Source organism: Pithys albifrons, chromosome 10 (genome assembly GCF_047495875.1).
Source record: "Pithys albifrons albifrons isolate INPA30051 chromosome 10, PitAlb_v1, whole genome shotgun sequence".
NCBI lineage: Eukaryota > Metazoa > Chordata > Aves > Passeriformes > Thamnophilidae > Pithys > Pithys albifrons.
The window spans coordinates 6,625,866-6,637,498 of record NC_092467.1 but is presented as its reverse complement, the minus strand read 5'-3'; the positions used below and the strand labels follow the sequence as shown (position 1 = coordinate 6,637,498).

At 50.8% G+C, this 11,633-nt stretch overlaps 1 protein-coding gene across 1 annotated transcript in view; it reads right to left on the bottom strand.

Moving 5' to 3' along the window:
* Positions 1-4,511: 4,511 nt before the first annotated feature.
* The window catches only part of TDRD5 (tudor domain containing 5), a 19,884-nt gene continuing 12,762 nt past the window's right edge, over positions 4,512-11,633 (bottom strand). Inside the window, exons 10-12 of the mRNA XM_071565656.1 lie at positions 9,318-9,476; positions 9,131-9,164; positions 4,512-4,630 (exon numbers count right to left, since the gene is read on the bottom strand). Of these exons, the coding sequence (XP_071421757.1) occupies positions 4,512-4,630; positions 9,131-9,164; positions 9,318-9,476 (312 nt within the window). The remainder of the gene's footprint in view (positions 4,631-9,130; positions 9,165-9,317; positions 9,477-11,633) is intronic.

Genomic DNA, 11,633 nt, shown 5'->3' with positions numbered 1-11,633 from the left:
GTAGAGATGCATTTTCCTCTTAGCTGGGCTTCAGAGCTGCTGGAAGGATGGGAATTAGAGACATCCAGGCAAGTGTGGAGGAGGAGGAGGCCAAGAGAAGTGAGAAAGTCATTTCCTGGGCTGCTCTGGGCAGGATGCGAGGAGGTGATGACAGTCCCAGGATGCAGGGAGAGGCACTTCTCTCGGCAAGCACTGCCAGGGCTGCGGGAGGCATTATTATGGCTAATTCAGGAACTGACATTTTGCTGTTTCCATGGATGGACATGGAAAAGAGTTTCTTTGGGATTAGAGTCACTTGGCTAACACAGAGCTGAGATTGCCCAGATCCAGATCACGCTCCTCCATCACCCCTGTGGCTCTGGCCCAAAGCAGGCGGGCGCTGCAGGAGATCACAACAAAGCAAATGTGAAACAGCATCGCTCCAGCGAGCAGGTTATCAGCTTGCCTGATTTCAATGCCAGTCTCGTTTTTTACCCCCCTCAAGCTATCTTTCCTATTGTTGTTTCATTATTTTTTAAAGCAATGCATGGGTGACCAAATGGAACAGAAAAGGTGGGATTCCCGCTTTGTGGTGGCTGGGAAAAGCTTGGAAACTGGAGCGCCAGATGCTCTGCAACAGGGAAATTAAAGCCAAAGTTTTGCTTTTCAGTCGATGTTGTTTTGAATAAAACACGTGGTTTGGGAGGCTCAACTGGCATGTCTGGAGTGTTTGAGGTTAGTGCTACTGGCAAATAAAGCAGCAGTTTGATACAAAATACTTTTCAAGCTCTTATTTTAGTTTCTTTTGGGGCAAGGGAAACACAAAGCACCTGCACAGCTTCCTGCCTCGAGATCTGCTGCTGCCAGGGCACCACTCACAGGTCAGCCTGTCAGGTCCCAGGTACCCTGGCAATGCAGGGATCATGAACCTGCCAGATTTCCACCCTCTGCGGCCCTCAAGACATTGCAGTACTCACGAGTACAATTGACTTTAAAACTCCTAAGTCTTGCAGCTAAACCTGTATCAGGCTGGGAATTTTGTGTAGGGTTTATGACATTCCATCTTCCCATTGCTTTAAAGCAAAATCATAACATACTTTTACTTCCTTCTGGTTTTCCTCTGTTGTAAAAAAATCTAAGCCCTCATACTTTACTTCTGCACAATGATACTTCACTCCCTCATTAGTTAGGATGAACATTCAGATAAATGACAGAGAGAACCCTCATTTAGGTCCTCTTCCACAGTATTTGCACATACAACCTCCCCAAAACTTTCATATGTGTGCTTACACAGCCACAGTGCAGTGTGCTGGAGCCCTCCTGGGTGCCCTTGCCTTGTTCCACCTCGCACCCCTTCACTCCAGCACATCCATCATTTCCTCCCTGTTCAAGCCAGCATTTCCAGCAGCCCAAACTGCTGATGTTGGAGGATGCTCAGAGCTGAACCCACAGCTGCTGGCAAGAGGATTTATTTCATTCTGTGCTAGAACTTGCTTTTATTTTCATTTTTAGCAGAGTCCAGGGCTGCTGTTATCAATCACAAAAAGCCTGACAGTGCAAAATTCCATCCCCACCAGTGTCCAGCCTACTCCTTGCAGGTCTGAAGCTCTCTAGTACCTTATGCACTCAACATCAGGACTACTGGGCTGTAAATGGGGATGTGGAAAGGACCTTGGGAGTCAGTCAGAGCATCCCATAGCCCTCCTCTTCCTGGCTGGAGGGTAAGATCAGGCATAGAGCTGGTTACAGTGTCTCAGCACAATGCTGTGATACCCTGACCCCTCACAGCACCTTCATCCCTCTCATCCTCATCCCAGAACATACGGCCACAGCCTCCCAAGCCTGCCTGCTCCCTGGGGAGGGCTCAGGGGAGCACAGAGCTAATGCACAGCTTCCCCCTCCACAGCACATTCCCCATGCCAGATGTGAATTCATGAGTCATTGTACACCTTGGTGGGTTTGCTTTGCCTGCACAAGCGCTGGGAAAACAAGCCCAGCCACATAAGGAACATTCAGCAGGAGCTGCCCAGCAGCCCTGACACCTCCATTATCTGAGGGATGTGCTCATCCTGCAACCCAGGGATGCACAACCCCAAATCTGGTGTGTTCAGGGGACTGCAGAGACCCCACAGGGCTGTTGGGCTGGAGAAGAGACCTGCTGTGGTGCCTGTACATCTCTTTAATGGGGCAGATGGTTGTTGTTCTCCAGGAGCAGGTCAAGGGAGGTTGCATTCCCCCCATAAAAAAAGGATCTTTCTCCATCTCTACAACTATCCAGGAACTTCAAGCTGGGTGTTCATGGCCAGGGCTGTCCACACAGCACAGGGACACGCAGGGACACACAGGGCTGCCTGCGACAGTGGCATCTGTCTGCACTGGAGGAGAGACAGAACGAGCCTTGGGTAATGTCATTAGCCAGGAGTTATGCTGTCTCCTTCCCAAACAAAGATAAATATCATTAAAGCTCAGCCCTCCAGTATTTTACATCCAGAGCCACAATGATGTTCCCCAGGGTGGGGGTTTAGAGCTTTGGGCTGTGATTAGACAGCAGGGGAGGATTAACCCATTGCACTCCCAGAGCATCAGCCTGGGAGCAAGAGCCACTTCATTCCTTGAGCTGGCTCAGTCTCTCCATCCCAGGGGCATGGGAAGCTGCTCAGGAATCCAGGGGGATCAAGGCACAAGGCTTAAAGCTGTGAAAGGGAAATCCAGGCAACCCATGGGGTGCTTTATCCATGCTCTCCTACCCCATGCCAGGGACTGTGGATGCACTTTATCTTACCTCGACATAGTCCAGATGTAGGGAAGACATCCCAAGTTACATTTTGGACTGTTCAGTCAAAGACTGGGACGTTTGCCCTTAGCTGGGTAACTACATCCCTCTGGATTCATCCTTCCTAGGAGACACAGTGTGAGCCACACAAAGGGAACAGGCCTCCTCACATTGGTTCTGGGCAAGTTTGGGATAAAAATGGGAGGAAGGGGCAACCCTTGGTGCAAAAGCATCAGCTGTATCCACTAGGACATCTCCAAGAATGGCAGTACCCATGGAAAACTTGGATAAATTTAAGAAAAACTGTTGATTTTCATCCCCTTTGCCTGGTACTCTTGAGGAAGCAGGATTTTTCCCAGCCAACACAGAGATTCCACAGAGAAAGCACCATTCTCCATCACTAGCAGGTGCAGCTCTGGCATGAGCCACATCTCCTCTTTTGCCCTCCCACAAACACAAAGCCTAAATATTTGATGGATCAGAACAGCTTTTTCTGCCTCAAGGAAGGAAATACCACACCATGTGAGCAATCCAGTACTGAAAAAAAGCCTTTTGGGGTTTTGCCCTGCTCTGGTGCCCATGGAAGAAATCCCAGTTTGGGGAGAGGGGCTGTGGGGATGTAATACCAGTCGGCTCTGATGTGAGCCAGGGATTTCCCTGGTGGATCGATCGGCTGAGGGGTCTCTGTGCCTGCCAAACCACAGGCCAGCTTGGCTTGGCAGAGGCCCATTGATCGCTGTGGGCACGGCCACAGCACTGGGTTTGTACGGAAAACATGCCCTGTGGGATCTGCGGGATTTGGCTCTAAGCAGGGCCAACAGCAGGCACAGGGAAAAGCCCACCCCAGCCCCAGGGGGAGTTTGGGTGATGCTCAGGGGAGTGGGAAAGGATGACAAAGCAGAAAATTAACTCCTTCCAGCCAAGTGTGACCTTACCACACATACACCAACCACTTCTCCAGGCTCATGGCATCACAGGTTCTGTGGTTTGGCTGGAGCTTCCTCCCAGGGATCACCCACAGGCTATCCATGTGACAGTGCAGCACAGGGCAAATCTACAGGGATGAAGACAGGCTTGTGTGTTGGTCATAGGCAGGTCAGGAACCACCAGCAAGGAGCAGGGGGCGCAGATGTGCTACCCCAACCCAAACAAGCACCCCTAAAGCCCCAGCACAAGGCAGGGCTGAAACCTCTACCATGATGAAAACCAGTGGAAGGTTTTTTTCTCCCCTTTCTTTTAGCAGCAGAGCCCTTCCCAAGCTCCCTGGCTGCACAGGAGCCTTTCAAAGCCACATTTTGGCCATAATCAATACATCAGTGCCTGCCAAACCCTGGCCCTGGCTGCTCCTGGACGTGGGCAGATGAGCCCAGCTCTACTCTTCTCTGGCATAGCTGGGAGGAAGATCAGGGAAAGTTGAGACACTACACCAACGAGCACACAGCCAGTCCTCAGGTGCCTGTAGGGCTCTAGATCTCTGTATTCCCACCTTCTCTGCCCCTCTTCATGCTCTTGTCATATGTCAGCTCCTTCCCACGTAGCTACAAGCCCATGGGCAGACAGCACTGCTATGAACAAGCTCAGGAGAGTAACGAGGATCAAGGCTGGGCCTATGGCAGCCTCAGCCTTCCTGTAGTATGTGGGCCTGGAAATCCCAGGAGGTGCCCATGAGGCATCAGTGTCCAGGACAGGGATGAGTGATAGCTCCTTCTCCTCATGTTGCCGAGCCATGCAGCCCACTTTGGGAGGCTGGGGAGGATGCTCAAACCTCAGTTTCTGGGCCATTAGTTTCCGTTCCCGCAATCACCTTCACCAGGAGCCGCATGCGGCAGCACCGGGCGGGTTGCCCGGCCTCACGCAGCCCGGACACAGCCACACGTGCTGTGGTGGGAGCAGGGGGAGGTCAGCCATGGGTTACCCAAATGCAGCTGGAGCAGAGCGTGGGCTGAGGCTGCAGTGCCGAAAGGTTTTCAAGCACCCTCTGTGCCTGGGGGAGTGATGCTGCCATTCCAACTCCTCTCCATCCTGCCTGCACAGTGGCCAGGCTACCAAAATGAGCTGGTCCCACACTCCTCGCAGCCCCCCACAATGTCTAGAAGTGCTGGGAAAAGCACCAGGGGCAGCTCCAGCCCCTAAAGCATCCCTGCCTCCCCAGTGCCTGCCCGCTCCAGCGTAGCCCAGACTTGTCCTCATTTCAGGCTGGGCAAGCGCCGGGCCAGCCCCAGAGATAGCGAGGTGATGCCAAACCTCCTAATGGAGCTTGACAGCAGTGGGATTAAAAGCACAAGTGAGATCGCAACCCCTCTGCAATCAGCTTCTGCCCTGGAAGAGCTGAATCAGAAAAGAAACCTCCTGGCAGCAGGGAGGGGATGAGGAGGCCACACACACGCAGGAGAGGGCAGCAGGGGCCAGGGGGACCCTTGTCCATCCCAAGCCCTCCTTGCTTGTCCTGACCAACTCACTGTCACTAGGAAGGAGCCAATTTCCACCCCCTCAGCAGCACTAGTGAAGGGTTTCACCAGCAACAGCCCCAGTTCTAACTGGTCCTAAACTTTGGATGTAGAACAGCCCACACCATGTGCCCCTTCCTCTTGCTGTCTGTGAGCTCAAGGCATTCCACAGCACCCACATGGACATCCACTCTTCTCCCTCTCCTTTGCATACTGTGCTTGGAGTGGTGCCACTGACATGGGAAATAATACCTGAGCAGGTAGGTCCAAGATGGAGAGGAGAACTCACTTGGATACAAGTGGGGGCTGAGGAGGACACCCCCACCCCCATTTCTGTGGGACACAGATCCCTGTAGTCAGCACCAGGCCCCAGAGCACAGCCCTGCTTCAACTAAACAGCAGCACTGACCCATTTCCCACCTGGGGGGATGCTCCAGCAGTGTTGCTGCTCCAGGTCTCCTTCACATTCCTTCCTGCCAGCAGGAATATCTCAGCATTTCCCCCAAACCCACCCAAATGGGCCTTCCCAGAGATGAAGTGTTGGGCAGCTTGCATGGACCATCCCAGAGGTGGCCTCTAAGTCACTCTGCAAAAAGCCAGCAAGGCACAAGCAGCATCCCCATCTCCTCCCATCCGAAACCCAGCAGCCAGAAGCTGCTCTCCCAGCTGGCAGTTATTTCCTCCCAGCAAAATGCAAGGGAAAACCAGGGCTTTTTACTGCAAGAAAAAAGGAGCCACTTGAGGGACCGGTGGGAAGAGCTGATGGGTCTTGGCACAGCGCTCAGGCTGAAAAGCTCCAGCTCCAGACCTTATTTTGCAGTGACCTGTACTGAGAATTGGCTTTTCCGTTTTTCTCGCCAAATGGAAAGAAAAAGAAATCCTTTCAGGTCAGAGGAAAGAAAAGCACTTACTTGTGGGTCAAGTGAAACAATCTGATGCAGGGTTGAGTGCACTTTTATCCTCCCCAAACCAGGAAAGGATTCAATTTCCATCTGAAAAAACCCATCTAAAAATAAAAAGACAAATGTTTTTAGGGTCAGAAGCACTCAATTTTGGTTTTCAAGCCCAAATGATTTGCTCAGATGAACCCCATGTTGCAGAGCATGGGTTGACTCAAAAGTGCAGAGGGGTGGGGAGGGATGGGCTGGGTGCATCGATCTGGAAAATTTCAGCCTTGCTGAGATAGCAGCAGTTACAGAGACCACTGCAGGGCCAGCATGGGACCCCCGTGTCCTGGCATTCAGCCTGGGTACCCCCAGTTCCCGTTCAGCCTGGCTGTGTGTTTGGCCACCTCTGCAGCTCTGTGCTCATCCAAAGCGAGCTGTCACCTTCCATCCTCCTCACCAGCCAAATACTTCCTGACAGCCCATTTAAAACTCAAAGCACCCTATTACCACCACAGCCACAGCCAGACAGCTGCTTGCAGATGCCAGGAGAAACTCTTCCACAAACACACCCCTCAAAACAAAGTCCCTGCCCAGAGCATCGCTCCGCAGCCTCTCCTGACTCACCCACACCCCAAGGTCTTTCTTGAGTTGGTCCAGGCCTGGCTTCTCTTATGTACATGGCCTTAGCAGAGGGGACATGACATTTCCATGACCTGCTTCCCACCACCCCAGTGGGGAGCAGAACCACCCACCCCAGCTCCACCAACCTGCCAGGGCTGACCCCAGACCCCTCACGTTGCTCGAGTCCATTAGTGAGTCCCTAGAGCACACACCTTGCCTGTGTTTTGCCTAACCCCAGCTTTTAGGGAGAGCTGCAGAGCTGCACCACCTTTCAATTTTTAATCTGCCGTAAACATTTTGGTCCTCACCTTGGGGACTCCCAGTTGATAACCCCTCTGGCAGCAGGGCTGTCCCACAGCTATGGGGAAGGGGCAGCCAAGGGCAAAGGAGAGGGAAGCAGCTTCACTCCAAGCTCCCTTGGAGAAGCAGGACCCCTTTACATGGACACCCTGGGATGAGGGGCATCCACACCAGGCACTCCAGTGAAAGTGCCCCCAGTGCCCCATGCAGATGCATTCAGGGAAGATGGGGTGGGGGGAGGCAACTCCTCACCCCTCCAGGAGGTACATGACACCTGCAGGGACAGGGCTGTCACTGAGCATCCTCCTCCTTCCATCAGACACCTCTGTGGGGCTGGGTTCCCCCAAAAATTGACAAGAAAGTTTACCCTGAGGGCTGGCACAGACACCTCTCCTTCCCCACCACCTGGGAGTGGCATAGCAATGCCCAGGAGCAGGGACAAGAACATGGCATCACTTTCCAGTCCCTGAGGCATCTTCCTCTTTTTCCACTGCCTTAGGCAACGAATGTACAAACAGGGCCTGCTGGGCATGAGGAATGTGAGCCAAACTGCCCTGGGAAGGGAAATGCTGCTCCATTTCTGTACCCATGCAAGCTCCCAGTGTCCACACAGCATCTTCCAAGCTCGAATTTCTTGGGACAGCCCTCACCAAGCAGCAGTGGGACCCACACCCCAAGTTCCCTGTTACACTCCCACCATGCCCCAGGCAGGGAGAGAGGCCAGAGGCAGTTGCAGCCAGGAATGGGGACACTGCTCACTCACCACAGTCTTCTTTGGCTCCTCGCCTCCCTTGCCCTGTCTGACCCCCAGAGAGGAGTTTTAAGCTGCAGGGAACCGAGCAGCTGAGTGCTGGCCTCGGCTGCCATCTAGCAGTGATCCAGCAGCAGCAGGGACAGGGTGGCAGCTCTTCTGGGTTCCAGCTCCTGCTGCAGCCTGGGGAAGCGCAGAGGAGGGATTGGGGTCTCCTCGGGACCCCCCACCCCAGCCCCAGTTCTCACCTGCCTGAAACCAAAAGGGGGTCCTGCAGCAGAGGGGGTGAGCTCTGAGCAACCTCAGCTCCATTACAGTGAATGGATGACAAACATGTGCCCAAACACAGCACCAGAGAAGTCAGGCAACCCCTGAACCTCCTGCAGGGCTGGACAGCCCCTGCCTCTCACCATTCTGCTTCCATCTCCCTTCAGTAGTTTCCCCCGTAGTTGCATTCTAACAAGGCACAGATTTTTTTCAGCCCTTTCACATCCCAGACTACCCCTAAATGCTGAAATTAAAACAAAATAGTGATAGAACATAGAATGGTTTAGGTTAGAAGAAGTTGGATATCAGAAAAAACTTCTTTGCAGAGAGAGTGCTCAGGCATTGGAATGGGCTGCCCAGAGAGGGGGTGGATTCCCCATCCCTGAAGGTTTTTCAACTGAGATTGGCCATGGCCCTGAGCGCCATGATCTGGTAAAGGGACTGGAGTTGGACCAAGGGTTGGACTTGATGATCTCAGAGGTCTTTTCCAACCCAATCAATTCTATGCTTCTATGAAGAGGGCTTTAAAGATGCTGGTTCCATCAGGCCCTGAAAGCCCCTGAGGAACAGTCTAGGGATCAGCAAATCAGCTGAAGGTCAGCATTGCTAATCAGACCACTTCTGTTTTCACTGCTTTTCTCTGCATTAACCATCTCACACTCACCAAGATTACTTGCCACAGGCACAGAGCTACATAAACGTTGTCTCATTTCTGCTGCCTCCTTGAAGTAAATAAAGGAGTTGTAAAGGTCTTTTGCTGACTGGACTAAGGCAGTAGGTCTTGAGGACTCTCCAAAAGAATGAGGTGACTGCAAATGTACATTAAAAAACAAAAAAAAAATCAAGAAAGGGTGCAATTAGTGCACACTCAGTTCATTAGCTGCCCTGATCTTTATTATCTCTCAAAATTTACAGAGAACTGGAATGTCAGCAACTGGATGATTAAAAAACAGCATCAACAAAACTACACAACAAACCATGAGTTCCCTTGGCCAAAGGGCAGCTTTTCCTGCACTGCAAGCTGAAAAGAGTGACAGATTACATGGAACAAAGCACCACGTCTTAGCAAAGAATCAACAGCTGGCTCGTGTCTCAGCAGCCCCACGCAGAACCAGGGATGGCAATGACAGAGGGAGTTTCTGGAAGGGAACAGGAACTGAGTCAGAGAAATCCCCTCTGCATTTTTGCTTAAGAATTCAAATTAAACTTACATTTCAGGGATGGTCACCCACGTCTCAGCCAGATGCAGCTGATTTCATGGGATGATAGCTGTGTCACAGCCAAATTCTCACCTGGTGACATGGCTCAGTCCCATTCAGCTTAGAGGCTGCTGTTTCACTATCTGCATCCAGAGATTCCTGCTGCAAGCAAAGCTCTGCCTCCACCAGTTCACCATTCTGCTTTTCACTGGGCTGAACATACAAGGCCAAAGGATTCAGTTCCTTGAATTCCTAGGAATAAATAAAAAACACACCAGTATAGTAGAAAATCCATGTTGTAACTACCACAAAGAATTATGAGGATTCAGAAAATCTCTAGGTTTTATGAGGAAGCACAACACCCCCAAGTGACCTCCAAATTTTTGCAGAAATTGCCTTCCTAGGAAAATCAACTCCTCTCCTGCCAGCAGCAAAATTTCTCAGCAGTGCCACTCTCCTCCCAAAATTGGACCTACACATGCAAAAATACAGTCCTAGGACCTAATCCTTCCAAAATTGCATTCTGTGCTTGCTGAATAAAGCAACACACAGAAGCACTCCAGGCTGTAAAGCCCAGTTTTCTGCTGAGATATAGAATTTTATAAAAAGGCAGTACCTTTCCAAGGGTTTTCATCATCCACACAGTTCTTACTAAAACTGAGCAGACAGGCAGATCATGACAAAGACAAGCCTAAAGCGCTCTCAGCACTGGTTTACAACTGGAATGTTGGTCCAAGGCACAACAGGCAATTCACTGTGGTTATTCTGTCCAACACTGTACCTTCCACAGGCAAAGTAAGAGAGTTTCTAAAGGAAAACCGTTTCCATAACTCAGTTTGTTAATGGCACAACTAATCTTCAATGCCTAGAGCACAGAAGGCCAAAATAAATTATATAAGTATCACAGAATTGTTAGGGTTGGAAGTGACCTCTGGAGACCATCCAGTCCAACTCCCCTGTCAAGGCAGGGTTACCTAGAACAGGTGACACAGGGACACCTCCAGGTGGGTTTGGAATGTCTACAAAGAAAAAGACTCCACCACCTCCCTGGGCAGCTGTTCCAGGGCTCTGCCAGCCTCAACATAAAGCTCTTCCTCATGCTGAGGTGGAGCTTCTTGTGTTTTAATGGCCATTGCTCCTTGTCCTGTTGCTGGGCACCACTGAACAGAGTCTGGTACCATCCTCTTGGCACCTGCCTTTGAGATATTTATGTGCATTAATGAGATCCCCTCTCAGTCTCCTCTCCAGACTAACCAGGCCCAGGTTCCACAGTCTCTCCTCTTAAACATGATGCTCCAGACCCCAAATCATCTTTGTGGCCTCCACTGGACCCTCTCCAGTAGCTCCTTGTCTTTCTTGTACTGAAGAGCCCAGAACTGGACACAGCACTGCAGGTGTGGCCTCACTAGAGCCACACAGAGGGGCAGGATCACCTCCCTTGACCTGGTGGCCACTCTTCCTGATTGCACTCTCTGCACTTTTGCACCATCAGCAAACGTGCTGAGGGTTACACTCCACTCTTTTTTCCAGGTTGTTGATGAAGAAGTTGAGTAAGACCAGACCCAGTATTGAACCCCGGGGAAATGCCACGGACTACAGGCCTCCAACTGGATTCTGCTCTGCTGATCACAACTCTCTGAGCTCTGCCATTCAGACAGTTCTTGATCCACATCACTGCTCATTCACCTGTCACGTGAAATGGGGGGAGAGAGACAGAAATACAGACTTCTAGTCCCACCTGTATTAATATAAAGTTATTAGCTATAAGTGTCCTCAGAACAATCAAACTTTATGAACCCAGCACTGCCTGTCAAACTCCGGACAGAACACAGGCTGGAAAGAACTTTCCCCACAGCAGCTCCTGAAATAACATTTATTAATACAAGTATGTGACAATAACTATATGGGTTACTTACTTGGTGATACTATTTGGCTGCAAAATTTTAGTTAATTGGTGACAAAATACCCGAAAAGAAACCAGCAAAACCCACATTTTACAGGCAACTCCAGCAGTACAGCCCTCCCAAGACAAACTTAACCAACAGAGGATTACTAAACAGAAATACAACAGCCACATTTAAACACACTTAGTAACCCAAAGGAAAAGCAACAGGAAGAATAGAGCTGCTTCCCACTAACACATGTACACCCAGTGAGCTATAACAAATTATAATTAGTAAGGCATAGGAAAATAAAGTAAGAATTTGGTTGCTTACCCTTGCAATGTCTGATGGGGTGGGGGGAGAGAGGTTGCCCTCCCAGAGATGGTGGCAGTTTTCTCCCCAGTTTTGACTCAAGCTTAATCTCTTTTTATACCTTTTTTTTCTTTAGGTAGTTTGTGTGACTAAAGTCAATACTTTGGGGGTGATACAGATGCTTGAGGGGTGGCTCCTTGGGTGTCTGCAGGGT